Below are 17,500 nucleotides of genomic sequence, written 5' to 3' on the forward strand. Positions count from 1 at the left end.
TAAAAAATATATATATTTGTAGCAATCATAGTAAATACCTCCAGTCAACCTGTGCAATGTGTTCAGAGATGAAACCGATCGCGTTCTCCCTTTAGTTTACATTATTAAGCTTTCCATAGTTCCCCGGAACTGTTGAGCCAGTCACGTGTGTTTGTAAACGGCACAAGGGGGAGGGGGGGGGATGGTCCAGCTGTGGATTGACAGGGGTCGTGCTTCTTTAGTTTGTTTGTTGCTTCGGTAGAGTGATCAGGGATGTGCAGCTATAGTTTTCCAAAACAGCATCATTTTCATCAGATGAAAACAGAAGTGCAACGCTCTTTGGCTGGCAGCCGCACAAGTAAATGAGCTCACGTTGGGGGCCGTCATATTTCTGTCCTTTAGGCCTGTCATAGAAAGAATGGAGGCGGCTACATTTCCTAACGGTTTTGCTTCAAGTTCAGCGTGCCTTTCTCCCTAGAGGGAAAATAGGCTGGCTACACCGGGGGAACAGAAGCTACACGCCAGTCAGAGCGCTGCCTGTTAGCGGGGTGTCAAGAGGTGCAGCTGAAGCACAAAATGTGTCCGATGCTGAGCAGAAATTACAACAAGAAGCTTTTCAGATCTGCGTTCGCAGAACGCAGCAAGATAAGAATGAAAAATCCTTGCCTGAAATACGTTAACACGAACCCCTAAGTTTGACTTGCTAACCTAAGTAAGTGGCTGAATTAATTAAGTTGACGGGGCATATTGTGTTCGCTGCCTGTCTCTGTCTCTCTCTGTCTCTGTCTCTCTCTGTCTCTCTCTGTCTCTGTCTCTCTCCGTCTCTGTCTCTCTCCGTCTCTGTCTCTCTCCGTCTCTGTCTCTCTCCGTCTCTGTCTCTCTCCGTCTCTGTCTCTCTCCGTCTCTGTCTCTCTCCGTCTCTGTCTCTCTCCGTCTCTGTCTCTCTCTGTCTGTCTGTCTCTCTGTCTCTGTCTCTCTGTCTCTGTCTCTCTCTCTGTCTCTCTCTCTGTCAGTCTCTCTGTCGCTCTCTCTCTCTCTCTCTGTCTCTCTCTCTGTCTCTCTCTCTGTCTCTCTCTCTGTCTCTCTCTCTGTCTCTGTCTCTCGCTCTCTCTCTCGCTCTCTGTCTCTCTCTCTGTCTCTCTCTCTGTCTCTCTCAAAATTCAATTCAAGGGCTTTATTGGCATGGGAAACATGTGTTAACATTGCCAAAGCAAGTGAGGTAGATAATATATAAAGTGAAATAAACAATAAAAATTAACAGTAAACATCTCTCTCCCTGTCTCTCTCTCTGTCTCTCTGTCTCTCTCCCTCTCTCTTTGCACAATGTCTCTGATTCACATTGGCTAGTAAAATGTAGCTCGGTAGCTCCTGCCTGTGTATGCCACAGGAAGTAGTTTTGGTGTGGGGGTGCTGCGATTTGTTTAACATATTTCTATATATATCTTCACCTTTTTGCATTTGTACTGGGGGTGAGATGCAGAATGTTTTTTTTGTCCACGCTGAAGACATCTAGTCTATCGGTCTGCTAACACAGAACTAGTAAAGGCCAAGTGCACTAGTTTTGTCCCCAGAAAATGTACCGAATATATTTGAGTGTTTACCCGCATTTGTAACTTGAGTCTGATAGTTATCTGTACTAAACAGTTCATCTGGCAAGACTTTCTTGATATGCTTTCCAGTTTCTTGAAATACTTTGCAAATGCAACCTATTTCTACCTGAGAACTGAAATGATCAATTCGTTCCTTTTTCCATTTCCGTAGACTCTCTTATCCAGAGTAACTGACATTAGTGAGTACATTTACATCTTTTTTCATACTGAATCCTGAAAAAATAAATATGTCAAAAATCAAATAAATCTTTTTTCCGGGGGATGCTGCAGCACCCTCAGCACCCCTACTTCCCGTGGCTATGTGTACATATATATGTATATGAGCTGGATTGCCTGTCTGCAATTTAGTTTATTTTCGTTTGTGCTCGTTAGCATGTCTAGCTAGCAGCCCTCCATGGAAATTCGCATGTACTTGTGCTAATTCCGTTAGCATTCTGGTAATGGACGCCCGATGGGATTTTTTTGTTGTTGCGATTTTTCGAGCCCCCTTGTGCACTAAGCCGGTAATACCATACATCCTGGTGTGAGAGAAGGACGGTATTACAACATGAACATCTGGATACCGCCCAGCCCTACTTCACAGGCTCATAATGAAACTGAAGGAGGTTTGACAGCATCTGGCGTGCGTGGGCAAGAGGAAGCAAAAGACCAGAGTGATGACCTGAAATAACTTGTCGACAGGAAGTTGGTCGTGTTGAAATATCTATGGTACTTAAGTGCTGCCAACACCTCATAAGGTGTGTGTGTCTGCTCTAAAGTAGCAGCAAAGTTCTATGTATTTTTTTATCTACCTGCCACAGTGGCTGGTGGACCAAAAATGTAATTTCACACCCTGCTCCAGACTAACCTTTCCCCCCCGGTGCCCACTAACCTTTCCCCCCCGGTGCCCACTAACCTTTCCCCCCCCCGGTGCCCACTAACCTTTCCCCCCCCCGGTGCCCACTAACCTTTCCCCCCCCCCGGTGCCCACTAACCTTTTCCCACCCCCCGGTGCCCACTAACCTTTTCCCACCCGGTGCCCACTAACCTTTCCCCCCGGTGCCCACTAACCTTTTAGTGTGACCTTTTCCCCCCCGGTGCCCACTGACCTTTTCCCCCCGGTGCCCACTAACCTTTCCCCCCCGGTGCCCACTAACCTTTCCCCCCCGGTGCCCACTAACCTTTCCCCCCCGGTGCCCACTAACCTTTCCCCCCCGGTGCCCACTAACCTTTCCCCCCCGGTGCCCACTAACCTTTCCCCCCCCGGTGCCCACTAACCTTTCCCCCCCGGTGCCCACTAACCTTTCCCCCCCGGTGCCCACTAACCTTTTCCCCCCGGTGCCCACTAACCTTTTCCCCCCGGTGCCCACTAACCTTTTCCCCCCGGTGCCCACTAACCTTTTCCCCCCGGTGCCCACTAACCTTTCCCCCCGGTGCCCACTAACCTTTTCCCCCCGGTGCCCACTAACCTTTCCCCCCGGTGCCCACTAACCTTTTCCCCCCGGTGCCCACTAACCTTTTCCCCCCGGTGCCCACTAACCTTTCCCCCCGGTGCCCACTAACCTTTCCCCCCGGTGCCCACTAACCTTTCCCCCCGGTGCCCACTAACCTTTCCCCCCCGGTGCCCACTAACCTTTCCCCCCCCGGTGCCCACTAACCTTTCCCCCCCCGGTGCCCACTAACCTTTCCCCCCGGTGCCCACTAACCTTTCCCCCCCCGGTGCCCACTAACCTTTCCCCCCCCGTTGCCCACTAACCTTTCCCCCCCCGTTGCCCACTAACCTTTTCCCCCCGGTGCCCACTGACCTTTTAGTGTAACCTTTTCCCCCCGGTGCCCACTAACCTTTCCCCCCGGTGCCCACTAACCTTTCCCCCCGGTGCCCACTAACCTTTCCCCCCGGTGCCCACTAACCTTTCCCCCCCGGTGCCCACTGACCTTTCCCCCCGGTGCCCACTAACCTTTCCCCCCCCGGTGCCCACTAACCTTTCCCCCCCCGGTGCCCACTAACCTTTTCCCCCGGTGCCCACTAACCTTTTCCCCCCCGGTGCCCACTAACCTTTTCCCCCCGGTGCCCACTGACCTTTTAGTGTAACCTTTTCCCACCCGGTGCCCACTAACCTTTTCCCCCCGGTGCCCACTAACCTTTTCCCCCCGGTGCCCACTAACCTTTTCCCCCCGGTGCCCACTAACCTTTTCCCCCCGGTGCCCACTAACCTTTTCCCCCCGGTGCCCACTAACCTTTTCCCCCCGGTGCCCACTAACCTTTTCCCCCCGGTGCCCACTAACCTTTCCCCCCCGGTGCCCACTAACCTTTCCCCCCCGGTGCCCACTAACCTTTTCCCCCCGGTGCCCACTAACCTTTTCCCCCCGGTGCCCACTAACCTTTTCCCCCCGGTGCCCACTAACCTTTTCCCCCCGGTGCCCACTAACCTTTCCCCCCGGTGCCCACTAACCTTTTCCCCCCGGTGCCCACTAACCTTTCCCCCCGGTGCCCACTAACCTTTTCCCCCCGGTGCCCACTAACCTTTCCCCCCGGTGCCCACTAACCTTTCCCCCCGGTGCCCACTAACCTTTCCCCCCGGTGCCCACTAACCTTTCCCCCCCGGTGCCCACTAACCTTTCCCCCCGGTGCCCACTAACCTTTCCCCCCCCGGTGCCCACTAACCTTTCCCCCCGGTGCCCACTAACCTTTCCCCCCCCGGTGCCCACTAACCTTTCCCCCCCCGTTGCCCACTAACCTTTCCCCCCCCGTTGCCCACTAACCTTTTCCCCCCGGTGCCCACTGACCTTTTAGTGTAACCTTTTCCCCCCGGTGCCCACTAACCTTTCCCCCCGGTGCCCACTAACCTTTCCCCCCGGTGCCCACTAACCTTTCCCCCCGGTGCCCACTAACCTTTCCCCCCCGGTGCCCACTGACCTTTCCCCCCGGTGCCCACTAACCTTTCCCCCCGGTGCCCACTAGCCTTTCCCCCCCCGGTGCCCACTAACCTTTTCCCCCGGTGCCCACTAACCTTTTCCCCCCCGGTGCCCACTAACCTTTTCCCCCCGGTGCCCACTGACCTTTTAGTGTAACCTTTTCCCACCCGGTGCCCACTAACCTTTTCCCCCCGGTGCCCACTAACCTTTTCCCCCCGGTGCCCACTAACCTTTTCCCCCCGGTGCCCACTAACCTTTTCCCCCCGGTGCCCACTAACCTTTTCCCCCCGGTGCCCACTAACCTTTTCCCCCCGGTGCCCACTAACCTTTTCCCCCCAGTGCCCACTAACCTTTTCCCCCGGTGCCCACTAACCTTTCCCCCCGGTGCCCACTAACCTTTGCCCCCCGGTGCCCACTGACCTTTTAGTGTAACCTTTCCCCCCGGTGCCCACTAACCTTTCCCCCCGGTGCCCACTAACCTTTCCCCCCGGTGCCCACTAACCTTTCCCCCCGGTGCCCACTAACCTTTCCCCCCGGTGCCCACTAACCTTTCCCCCCGGTGCCCACTAACCTTTCCCCCCGGTGCCCACTAACCTTTCCCCCCGGTGCCCACTAACCTTTCCCCCCCGGTGCCCACTAACCTTTCCCCCCCGGTGCCCACTAACCTTTCCCCCCCGGTGCCCACTAACCTTTCCCCCCCGGTGCCCACTAACCTTTCCCCCCGGTGCCCACTAACCTTTCCCCCCGGTGCCCACTAACCTTTTCCCTTGGTGGAACCAGACAATGATTTGGTAGCACCATCCTTTTCTTCTGCGGCCTCACAGAATAGAAAATAAAGAAGTTATATATATATATATATATATAGTCATTGCCTGTACTTTATTAAGAGGTGTAATCGACTACTGAGATGGTATTCAGACAACCTGTTGTTTCATCAAACACGTCCATGCAGGAATGCACGATTCAATATATTATTTTATGCTCAACCTGACCCCGTGACCCTGTCCTGAATTCTGGGTTGACGATTATGATATCGTTGTATTTGACTGTTAAAATAGAATGCAAAAGTAAAAGATGTATTTTGTTCAATAGAGATGACTGCCTACAATAGAGATGACTTTGCCTACAATAGAGATGACTGCGTACAATAGAGATGACTGCCTACAATAGAGATGACTGCCTACAATAGAGATGACTGCCTACAATAGAGATGACTGCCTACAATAGAGATGACTTTGCCTACAATAGAGATGACTTTGCCTACAATAGAGATGACTGCCTACAATAGAGATGACTGCCTACAATAGAGATGACTTTGCCTACAATAGAGATGACTGCCTACAATAGAGATGACTGCCTACAATAGAGATGACTGCCTATGACTGCCTACAATAGAGATGACTGCCTACAATAGAGATGACTGGCTACAATAGAGATGACTGCCTACAATAGAGATGACTGCCTACAATAGAGATGACTGCCTACAATAGAGATGACTGCCTACAATAGAGATGACTTTGCCTACAATAGAGATGACTTTGCCTACAATAGAGATGACTTTGCCTACAATAGAGATGACTGCCTACAATAGAGATGACTGCCTACAATAGAGATGACTGCCTACAATAGAGATGACTTTGCCTACAATAGAGATGACTTTGCCTACAATAGAGATGACTTTGCCTACAATAGAGATGACTTTGCCTACAATAGAGATGACTTTGCCTACAATAGAGATGACTTTGCCTACAATAGAGATTACTTTGCCTACAATAGAGATGACTCTGCCTACAATAGAGATGCCTCTGTCTACAATAGAGATGCCTCTGTCTACAATAGAGATGCCTCTGCCTACAATAGAGATGACTTTGCCTACAATAGAGAAGACTTTGCCTACAATAGAGATGACTTTGCCTACAATAGAGATGCCTCTGTCTACAATAGAGATGCCTCTGTCTACAATAGAGATGCCTCTGCCTACAATAGAGATGACTTTGCCTACAATAGAGAAGACTTTGCCTACAATAGAGATGACTTTGCCTACAATAGAGATGACTTTGCCTACAATAGAGATGACTTTGCCTACAATAGAGATGACTTTGCCTACAATAGAGATGACTTTGCCTACAATAGAGAAGACTTTGCCTACAATAGAGATGACTTTGCCTACAATAGAGATGACTTTGCCTACAATAGAGATGACTTTGCCTACAATAGAGATGCCTCTGCCTACAATAGAGATGCCTCTGCCTACAATAGAGATGACTTTGCCTACAATAGAGAATACTTTGCCTACAATAGAGATGCATTTGCCTACAATAGAGATGCATTTGCCTACAATAGAGAATACTTTTCCTACAATAGAGAAGACTTTGCCTACAATAGAGAAGACTTTGCCTACAATAGAGAAGACTTTGCCTACAATAGAGATGCATTTGCCTACAATAGAGATGCATTTGCCTACAATAGAGATGCATTTGCCTACAATACAGATGCATTTGCCTACATCTGAATGTGCACTCATATCATGGGCTTATTTATCTGGGGCTAATTCACCACCCGAGTAAGTGGGAACTCCACACGTTAGCTAGATTGAGAGTGGGATGAGTGTCTCGCTCGTCACAGAACCAGTTCCCTGCGAAACGGGCACAAGGCAGGGACTTTCATTACAGGAATCATAAGGATAATGCACATTACTGTTTGACCAAGTCAAAAAAACAACCTGGTACGTTTGGAGTGAGGTGACCACGGAGAATGTGCAGCTCGCGTGGATGCGACCAATCCATTTCGCTACTTGCACAGCCAAGTCAAAGGGTCCCAAAATGGGACTATATGGTTGCAGTCTGGAGCCCTGAGCAGGTTTTGTTCCTCTTGAGCGTAAAAGTGTTTGTTTCTGGATAAAGGTGGGTGTGGGGACGGTTTAAGCATGGACGCACACTTTTTCTGTTATGATTAGACACTTCCTGTATAGTGACGAGAGATGGAAAGACAGAACAGAGGGGGGGGGGGGGGGGGGTTGTCTACATGGATATATTGAAGGAAAGACATTGTGAGCCGGGAGAAAGATGGGAGTGAGAGAGAGGGAGAAAGACAAATGGAGCGTCCTACATCAAAGGACTGGAGCGAGAGAGTGGAGATGGATGGAGGAGAGGTGTGTTTTGAGTGGACTGTTGAGCTGTGAGGTAGAGAGACTTAGTCAACACCTTATATTCAGACCCTTCAGGTGATTCCAGTAAGCACAGAGAAGCATCTCATCCTGTGTGTGTGTGTGTGTGTGTGTGTGTGTGTGTGTGTGCGCTCTCTGAGACCATTTTGTTGAATTAGCTAGCGAGCGCTGACGTGTCCTGTGATTGTTAATCCCTGGCTCCAGTGACATATAAAATCTTTCTCTTTCACCCTTATTCCAAATAACACCCGTCGTGCCCGCCCGGGTGTGCGAGCGCGCGCTCATTGCACACACACACACCCTCGCTGCAAACAAGGATCCTCTCTGCACACGTTAATCCCGACGTGGGTGTGCGCGAGGTCGCAGTAAGGCAAAATTCTTGTTCTCTTGTGTGTGTGTGTGTCTTGTCTGTTTGCGTGCCACTCTGACAGGAACAGAGGAGGACGGGGAGAGGGAGGGGCTTGGCCTGGAGAGGAAATACTGTGTAGGGTCTGGAGAAGAGATAAAGGAGAGGGGGAAGAGGAGAGAATAAAGTGGTTTTGTTTTTCCTCCCTGCGTGTGTCTGCCTGTGTGTGTCTGTCTGCCTGTGTGTGTGTGTCTGTCTGCCTGTGTGTGTGTGTCTGTCTGCCTGTGTGTGTGTGTCTGTCTGCCTGTGTGTGTCTGTCTGCCTGTGTGTGTCTGTCTGCCTGTGTGTGTCTGTCTGCCTGTGTGTCTGTCTGTGTCTGTCTGTGTGTGTTCACACCGCTGGTCAGATGGACGCCGTTGGAAAAGAAGACCCACAAACGCTGAAGTGGCGCGTCAAGCAGTATGTAGGGGTGGGGGGGGTTTAGCTCTGCGTCAAGCAGTATGTGGGGGGGGGGGTTTAGTTCTGCGTCAAGCAGTATGTAGGGGTGGGGGGGGGGGGGTTTAGCTCTGTGTCAAGCAGTATGTAGGGGTGGGGGGGGGGGGGGGGGTTTAGCTCTGCGTCAAGCAGTATGTAGCGGTGGGGGGGGGTTTAGCTCTGCGTCAAGCAGTATGTAGGGGTGGGGTGGAGGGGGGGGGGGGTTTAGCTCTGCGTCAAGCAGTATGTAGGGGTGGGGTGGAGGGGGTGGGTTTAGCTCTGTGTCAAGCAGTATGTAGGGGTAGGGGGGGGTTAGCTCTGTGTCAAACAGTATGTAGGGGTGGGGGCGGGGGTTTAGCTCTGCGTCAAGCAGTATGTAGGGGTGGGGGGGGGGTTTAGCTCTGCGTCAAGCAGTATGTAGGGGTGGGGGGGGGGGGTTAGCTCTGCGTCAAGCAGTATGTAGGGGTGGGGGGGGGGGTTTAGCTCTGCGTCAAGCAGTATGTAGTGGTGGGGTGGAGGGGGGGGTTTAGCTCTGCGTCAAGCAGTATGTAGGGGTCGGGGGGGGTTAGCTCTGTGTCAAGCAGTATGTAGGGGTGGGGTGGGGGGGGGTTTAGCTCTGCGTCAAGCAGTATGTAGGAGTGGGGGGGGTTTAGCTCTGCGTCAAGCAGTATGTAGGGGTGGGGGGGGGGGTTTAGCTCTGCGTCAAGCAGTATGTAGGGGTGGGGGGGAGGGTTTAGCTCTGCGTCAAGCAGTATGTAGGGGTGGGGGGGGGGTTTTAGCTCTGTGTCAAGCAGTATGTGGGGGGGGGGGGGGGGGGGGTTTAGCTCTGCGTCAAGCAGTATGTAGGGGTGGTGGGGTGGGGTTTAGCTCTGCGTCAAGCAGTATGTAGGGGTGGGGTTTAGCTCTGTGTCAAGCAGTATGTAGGGGGGGGGGTTTAGCTCTGTGTCAAGCAGTATGTGGGGGGGGGGGGTTAGCTCTGTGTCAAGCAGTATGTGGGGGGGGGGGGGTTAGCTCTGTGTCAAGCAGTATGTAGGGGGTGGGGTTTAGCTCTGCGTCAAGTAGTATGTAGGGGTGAGGGGGGGGTTTAGCTCTGCGTCAAGCAGTATGTAGGGGTGAGGGGGGGGTTTAGCTCTGCGTCAAGGCCTTATGCACTTTGTACTACAGAGGGGAAATTTGGCGATTCGCTCATCATCACGATGTTCATCAGTACAGTCACCTCCCCGGCTGGACCATCTCACGGTCTCGTGCTGCCGTAGCTCGGCGTTTGCCACAGAACCTCCTTTCTTTTTCTTTTTTTTAACTGGGTGTGTTTGTCTGATTTATAACGTGTGCAGCTAGCGACTCGAACGGCGTCTCCTCAGACGGCGCCTTTTTTTAAGTGACTCAGTGGGACAAATGACAAAAGAGATGAGATGCGATTCCCTCCGTTCTGAGGTAGTAAACAGTGCATCATTCTCCCTCCCCCCTCTCTCTTTCTCTCTGGGAGGTAATGAAGAGACGCTGCTCATGACAGCTCAGTTAAAAGACATGCCTCTGAACTGCGACGTTTTTTTGGGGGGGCTGGGTGTGTCCGTGCGTGGCTCACACGCATAGTCTATGAGCAGAGGTCTTGTTTTACATCGATTTAGCCAGAAAATCCCTAGATTTGCGAGCGCCTGTTTATCTGGAACCTGTGCCTTGCGCCATTCTCTTTAAATTTCCCCCCACATGGGCCAGCCCCCCCTTGGCATTTTGCGTTCCAGCCAATGAGCTTCAGCCCCTCCTCCATTTGAGTGACAGCTTGCCAGAAGCACACACGGCAGAGGGAGTGCAAGGATATGGCGCACATATACGATGTAATACGCCCATTTTCGGGGACCACTTTTGCCTGGTGAACGCCCCTTTCAGAACTACTGGCTAAAAAAAGTATGCCAAGTACCCGAGAATCTCTTTAACCGCAGCACACTCGTTCATCTAGTTTGGTGTGTCTGTGCGTGCGTAAGTGTTAGCCTGAGTGTGTTGTGTGTGTGAGGGTACTCTGTGTGAGGGTACTCTGTGTGTACAGTGTTACTGTGAGATGACTTCATTCTTTAAACAACCTTGTCTTCCTGTGACAGGGAGGCCAGAGTTGACTGTTGTGGTGTTTTGTGTACAGTGACAGTCGCTCGTAGAGAGGAGAAGTGTGACTGTTGTGGTGTTTTGTGTACAGTGACAGTCGTTCGTAGAGAGGAGAAGTGTGACTGCTGGTGAAGACTGTTCTAACGTCCTCTTCTCTTTTTTCCCCTCTCTCCTCTACCCATCCTCCTCCACCTGTCCCTCCTCCTCGCCCCCAACTTCTGGTAGCCAAGGTTTCTACCCGGGCAGGGTTGTCGCATGTGCTTCCTGGTGGGGGGCGAGGCCTAGTCGAATCAATTTATGGGATGTCGTCTGACAAAATGGACTGGATCTGTATTGCTCTGCTCCCGGTGGTTTTAGGGCCGCTCGTATTTGGACCTTTTCTGTAAACCCACGCTACGAGTTCTACCACTGCAGAGAAGAGCGATCAGGTGGGGGAAGGATTTGGAGCGAAGGGGAAGACGACGCCCAGTAGCATACGTGTTTTTGTCTCTGCAAGGTTGTTCCCTGTGTCATCTCGTTAGCCCGTCTATTTTAGCGGCAGTAATGCTAATTGGCTAATGCCCCGGGAACAGATGGGCGCACGCGCCGGGAAGGCAACGGGCGGGTTACCACGGCGACCCCCGGGCTAGTTTCTGAGCGCTGTTTCCGACGGGTTCCAGTAGATGGTGTGTGTGGCGAGCGTTTTTTTTTTATATATAATTTTTTTTTTTTGTGATAATATGCAGACTGTAGAGATTCGAGCTGACGGCGCTATCACTCCCTGTCATTGTGGTCCGTCTGAGTCACATTGCAGACTGTCTGTGTGTCTGATAGGGGATTGGCTCAATGAGATGAGAATCTTGTTCTGTTAAGGCCAATCCACTACAGGCCTAAGTCTCGAAGGAAAGGGCTGTGTGTGGAAGTCAACCCCGGCTGCTTTGTTGGCAGTGGCGTGGACTTCTCCTGCAGTTAATTCAAAACACACACACACACGTGTACACAAATAGAATTGTATAATTGGTGTCGTAATGTCAAAGAAACAACTATGTGTGTGTATTCTCGCTGATGGTGTGTGTTTCTCTGTTTTCAGGTTTTCTGCTGTTCAAAGATTTCTGTTTGACTGAAATCGACGAGGCCGTGCCACAGCTCAAGTTCTACGAAGAGGTAGGAACATGTACACTACATGACCAAAAGTATGTGGACACCTGCCCGTCAAACATCTCATTCCAAACTCAAGATTTAAGATTCAAGATTGTGAGTGTGCTGCGGTTAAAGATTGCTGCGGTTAAAGATTTTACACGCCTGTCAACAACGGGTGTGGCTGAAAGAGTCTGGATCCACTCGTTTGAAGGGGTGTCCACATACTTTTGTAGATAACTTGTATATCTTTCAATCTGTCTGTCTCTTTACCCCTCGCTTTCTCACTCTCTCTCTCACTCTCTCTCTCACTCTCTCTCTCACTCTCTCTCTCACTCACTCACTCACTCACTCACTCACTGACATTGGTCAGAGATCAGGAGTCTAGTATGTTGTCCGTTGGATTTGTGTGCATGTGAGACGTTTGAGATTAGGCTAATTCCATGGTGTGTTTCAGAGGAAGTGTGTGTGTGTGTTAACCCCTGTGTGTGTCAGATTAAGGACTACGAGAAGTTGGACTCTGAAGAGGAGAGGTTGTGCCGTAGCAGACAGATCTATGACGGCTACATCATGAAGGAACTCCTCTCCTGCTCACATGTAAGGACACGGACACACGCCCAACACAGCGTAACCGAGTCGCCTTAAAACCAGCACACCCACGTCAACCTGAAATGTGTTTATGTTCCTCTCAGGGAGGAAGTGATTAGACACAAACCCCAACCGTACTAAAACCGTTGGAATGCCAAACTGCACTGGGAATGACTCATTTATTGTTGCTATATTTGTTTCACCCCCCATATTCTTGTGGATTCCCCCTTTCCCTCTGTTTCTGTCTCTCTCAGGCCTTCTCTAAGAAAGCAGTGGATCACGTTCAGACTCACCTGGCCAAGAAGCAGGTGCCTCCCTCTCTCTTCCAGGTGAGTAACACGCGCTCACGCTCTGACTCCCATGTGTGTGTCTGCGCAGCCCCAAACCCGGGGGGGACGCGAACTCTGCTGCTTTTCACGGCAATATTCGCCGTTTCGGTTCCCCAAAAAATCCACGCGAATCGTGTGGCTGTGAAGCAGCAACAACAGCAACAACAACAACAACAACAAACAGGTTATGATGGGAGGGTCTGTTTCTCATGTGGAAATCATTGGCTGAGCACAGAATGCATCCCTACGCTCCCTCCAAAAAGAACCCGAAACGGACTTCAGAGTGTGAAGTTGGTCTACTAAAGTGCCTATTTACATAGTTTTGTTCACGCGCTAGGTCATTTTTTTCAAGGTTTACGTTTGAAGCGGCTGCCTGCCAAGAGACGTTGGAGATTCTCCACCGTTGCCGCGGCAATCTCCCGCTCTTAAAGGGACAGCGGAAACATTTTGCGTCTCGCCTAAGCAACTCCTATTTGAGCGTGCGTTGTAGCCGTATTTGAGCGTCACGTTGTAGCCGTATTTCTTACCGTTGAAACGCTCCACGTACTTTTCATGGCGCTTGTGTACTCCGTTGTTTCCGTTAAATGAGTTACCGTATTCTAATACCGGTTAACACCGAAAGTGCACCTGGCAATGTATTGGGGATGCGAGACGTGATTTGCGTCTTAACTTTTCCTCAGGCACCTCCTATAGAACCGCGTGTCAGATGCAAAGCCCCGCCCCAGCACACTATTTGCAAGTGTGTTTTATGGACTTTTTATTCTCTGAAAATAAATAAATGTTCTTGCCCTTCACATGGATTTTTCTTGTGTTTCCGTGCGAAAAATACTTAGTAGGGGGGCATCCCTACTACATACTGGGCGTCACCCTCTCTCCTTCTCTCTCACACTCACTAACTCACTCCTGTTTGTGTTCAGCCGTACATCGTGGAGATCTGTGACAGCCTGCGAGGGATGATCTTCCAGAAGTTCATAGAGAGGTGAGACTGGGGTGAGGGCGGGGCGGGAGGAGAGGAGAAAGGGGGGCAGGAGGAGAGGAGAAAGGGAAGATGTTGGATAATGGCCAGAATAATCTGTACTTTTTCATCCTCACCAGATTTAGAAGGAAAGTGCTTTTAGTATCCATTCATCCATTTGTGTCAAAACAGAAAGGCGTCTCTCCACACTACGAAGGCTAACTCTGTCTCTCTCTGTCTCTCTCTGGCTCTCTCTGGCTCTCTCTCTGTCTCTCTCTCTGTCTCTCTCTCTGTCTCTCTCTCTGTCTCTCTCTCTGTCTCTCTCTCTGTCTCTCTCTCTGTCTCTCTCTCTGTCTCTCTCTCTGTCTCTCTCTCTGTCTCTCTCTCTGTCTCTCTCTCTGTCTCTCTCTCTCTCTCTCTCTCTGTCTCTCTCTCTCTCTCTCTCTCTCTCTCTCTCTGTCTCTGGCTCGCTCTCTTTGTCTCTCTCTGTCTCTCTCTGGCCCTCTCTCTGTCTCTCTGGCTCTCTCTCTGGCTCTCTCTCTGGCTCTCTCTCTGGCTCTCTCTCTGGCTCTCTCTGGCTCGCTCTGGCTCGCTCTGTCTCTCTCTGTCTCTCTGTCTCTCTCTGGCTCTCTCTCTGGCTCGCTCTCTCTGGCTCTCTCTGGCTCGCTCTCTCTGGCTCTCTCTGGCTCGCTCTCTCTGGCTCTCTCTGGCTCGCTCTCTCTGGCTCTCTCGCTCTCTCTGGCTCTCTCGCTCTCTCTCTCTCTCTCTTCATCTCCTCTTTTTCCTCTCTCTCGCCAGTGACAAGTTCACTCGTTTCTGCCAGTGGAAGAATGTGGAGCTGAACATCCATGTGAGTAACGTGTGTGTGTGTGTTACTCCTGTAAGCGTTCCATGAACCTTCATTATAAGCTATTGTCTCTCTCTCTTTTCATCCCATCTCTCTATTTCTCACTCTCTCTCTCTTTTCACCCCCCCTCTCTATTTCTCACTCTCTCTCTCTTCATCCCCCCTCTCTATTTCTCACTCTCTCTCTTTTCATCCCCCCTCTCTATTTCTCACTCTCTCTCTCTTTTCATCCCCCCTCTCTATTTCTCTCTCTCTCTTCATCCCCCCTCTCTATTTCTCTCTCTCTCTCTTCATCCCCCCTCTCCATTTCTCTCTCTCTCTTCATCCCCCCTCTCCATTTCTCTCTCTCTCTTTTCATCCCCCTCTCTATTTCTCTCTCTTTTCATCCCCCCTCTCTATTTCTCTCTCTCTCTTTTCATCCCCCCTCTCTATTTCTCTCTCTTTTCATCCCCCCTCTCTATTTCTCTCTCTTTTCATCCCCCCTCTCTATTTCTCTCTCTCTCTTTTCATCCCCCTCTCTATTTCTCACTCTCTCTTTTCATCCCCCCCTCTATTTCTTTTCTCACTCTCTCTCTCTTCATCCCCCCTCTCTATTTCTCACTCTCTCTCTTTTTATCCCCCTCTCTATTTCTCACTCTCTCTCTCTTCTTCCCCCCTCTCTATTTCTCTCTCTCTCTTCATCCCCCTCTCTATTTATCTCTCTCTCTTCATCCCCCTCTCTATTTCTCTCTCTCTTTTCATCCCCCCACTCTATTTCTCTCTCTCTTTTCATCCCCCACTCTCTTTCTCACTCTCTCTTTTCATCCCCCCCTCTATTTATTTTCTCACTCTCTCTTTTCATCCCCCCTCTCTATTTCTCTCTCTCTCTTTTCATCCCCCCTCTCTATTTCTCTCTCTCTCTTTTCATCCCCCCTCTCTATTTCTCACTCTCTCTTTTATCCCCCCTCTATTTCTTTTCTCACTCTCTTTTCATCCCCCTCTCTATTTCTCTCTCTCTTTTCATCCCCCCACTCTATTTCTCACTCTCTCTCTCTTCATCCCCCACTCTCTATTTCTCACTCTCTTTTCATCCCCCCTCTCTATTTATCACTCTCTCTCTCTTTTCATCCCCCCTCTCTATTTCTCACTCTCTCTCTCTCTTCATCCACCCTCTCTATTTCTCACTCTCTCTCTCTCTCTTCATCCCCCCTCTATTTCTCTCTCTCTATCTTCATCCCCTCTCTCTATTTCTCACTCTCTCTCTTTTCATCCCCATCTCTATTTCTCACTCTCTCTCTTCACCCCCCTCTCTATTTCTCACTCTCTCTCTTCATCCCCCCTCTCTATTTCCCACTCTCTCTCTTTTCATCCCCCCTCTCTATTTCTCACTCTCTCTCTCTCTTCATCCCCCCTCTCTATTTCTCACTCTCTCTCTCTTCATCCCCCCTCTCTATTTCTCTCTCTCTTCATCCCCCCTCTCCATTTCTCTCTCTCCCTCTTCATCCCCCCTCTCTATTTCTCACTCTCTCTTTTCATCCCCCCCTCTATTTCTTTTCTCACTCTCTCTCTTTTCACCCCCCCTCTCTATTTCTCACTTTCTCTCTTTTCATCCCCCTCTCTATTTCTCACTCACTCTCTCTTCATCCCCCTTCTCTATTTCTCTCTCTATTTTCATCCCCCCTCTCTATTTCTCACTCTCTCTCTTTTCATCCCCACACTCTCTATTTCTCACTCTCTCTCTTTTCATCCCCACACTCTCTATTTCTCACTCTCTCTCTCTTCATCCCCCCCTCTCTATTTCTCACTCTCTCTCTCTCTCTTCATCCCCCACTCTCTATTTCTCATTCTCTCTCTCTTTTCATCCCCCTCTCTTTCTTTTCTCACTCTCTCTTCATCCCCCCTCTCTATTTCTCTCTTTTCATCCCCCCTCTCTATTTCTCTCTCTTTTCATCCCCCCTCTCTATTTCTCACTCTTTTCATCCCCCCTCTCTATTTCTCACTCTCTCTTTTCATCCCCCCTCTCTATTTCTCTCTCTCTCTTTTCATGCCCCCCTCTCTTTCTCTCTCTTTTCATGCCCCCATCTCTATTTCTCACTCTCTCTTTTCATCCTCCCCTCTCTATTTCTCACTCTCTCTCTTTTCATCCCCCCTCTCTATTTCTCTCTCTTTTCATCCCCACACTCTCTATTTCTCACTCTCTCTCTCTTTTCATCCCCCCTCTCTATTTCACTCTCTCTCTTTTCATCCCCCTCTATTTCTTTTCTCACTCTCTCTCTCTTCATCCCCCCTCTCTATTTCTCACTCTCTCTCTCTCTTCATCCCCCCTCTCTATTTCTCTCTCTCTCTTCATCCCCCCTCTCCATTTCTCTCTCTCTCTTCATCCCCCCTCTATTTCTCTCTCTTTTCATGCCCCCTCTCTATTTTTCACTCTCTCTTTTCATGCCCCCTCTCTATTTCTCACTCTCTCTTTTCATCCCCCCTCTATTTCTTTTCTCACTCTCTCTTTTCATCCCCCCTCTATTTCTTTTCTCACTCTCTCTTTTCATCCCCCCTCTCTATTTCTCACTCTCTCTCTTTTCATCCCCCCTCTATTTCTTTTCTCACTCTCTCTTTTCATCCCCCCTCTCTATTTCTCTCTCTCTCTTCATCCCGCCTCTCTATTTCTCTCTCTCTCTTCATCCCCCCTCTATTTCTCTCTCTCTCTTTTCATCCCCCCTCTCTATTTCTCGCTCTCTTTTCATCCCCCCACTCTCTATTTCTCACTCTCTCTCTCTCTCTCTTCACCCCCCCTCTCTATTTCTCACTCTCTTTTCATCCCCCCTCTCTATTTCTTTTCTCACTCTCTCTCTCTTTTCATCCCCCCTGTATTTCTCACTCTCTCTGTCTTTTCACCCCCCTCTCTATTTCTCTCTCTTTTCACCCCCCCTCTCTATTTCTCTCTCTTTTCACCCCCCTCTCTATTTCTCTCTTTTCACCCCCCTCTCTATTTCTCTCTCTTTTCATCCCCCTCTCTATTTCTCACTCTCTCTTTTCATCCCCCCCTCTCTATTTCTCTCTCTTTTCATCCCCTCTCTATTTCTCTCTCTTTTCATCCCCCCTCTATTTCTCTCTCTTTTCATC

At 50.2% G+C, this 17,500-nt stretch overlaps 1 protein-coding gene across 2 annotated transcripts in view; it reads left to right on the plus strand.

Annotated features, from left to right (window-relative positions):
- LOC139388107 (G protein-coupled receptor kinase 3) overlaps nucleotides 1–17,500 on the plus strand; it is a 192,236-nt gene that overhangs the window by 20,354 nt on the left and 154,382 nt on the right. For both annotated transcript variants that reach the window (XM_071134677.1, XM_071134676.1), the window contains exons 3-7: nucleotides 11,637–11,710; nucleotides 12,179–12,280; nucleotides 12,526–12,600; nucleotides 13,518–13,579; nucleotides 14,354–14,405. In XM_071134677.1, the coding sequence (XP_070990778.1) occupies nucleotides 11,637–11,710; nucleotides 12,179–12,280; nucleotides 12,526–12,600; nucleotides 13,518–13,579; nucleotides 14,354–14,405 (365 nt within the window). The remainder of the gene's footprint in view (nucleotides 1–11,636; nucleotides 11,711–12,178; nucleotides 12,281–12,525; nucleotides 12,601–13,517; nucleotides 13,580–14,353; nucleotides 14,406–17,500) is intronic.

The sequence above is a fragment of the Oncorhynchus clarkii genome, chromosome 29, assembly GCF_045791955.1.
Source record: "Oncorhynchus clarkii lewisi isolate Uvic-CL-2024 chromosome 29, UVic_Ocla_1.0, whole genome shotgun sequence".
NCBI lineage: Eukaryota > Metazoa > Chordata > Actinopteri > Salmoniformes > Salmonidae > Oncorhynchus > Oncorhynchus clarkii.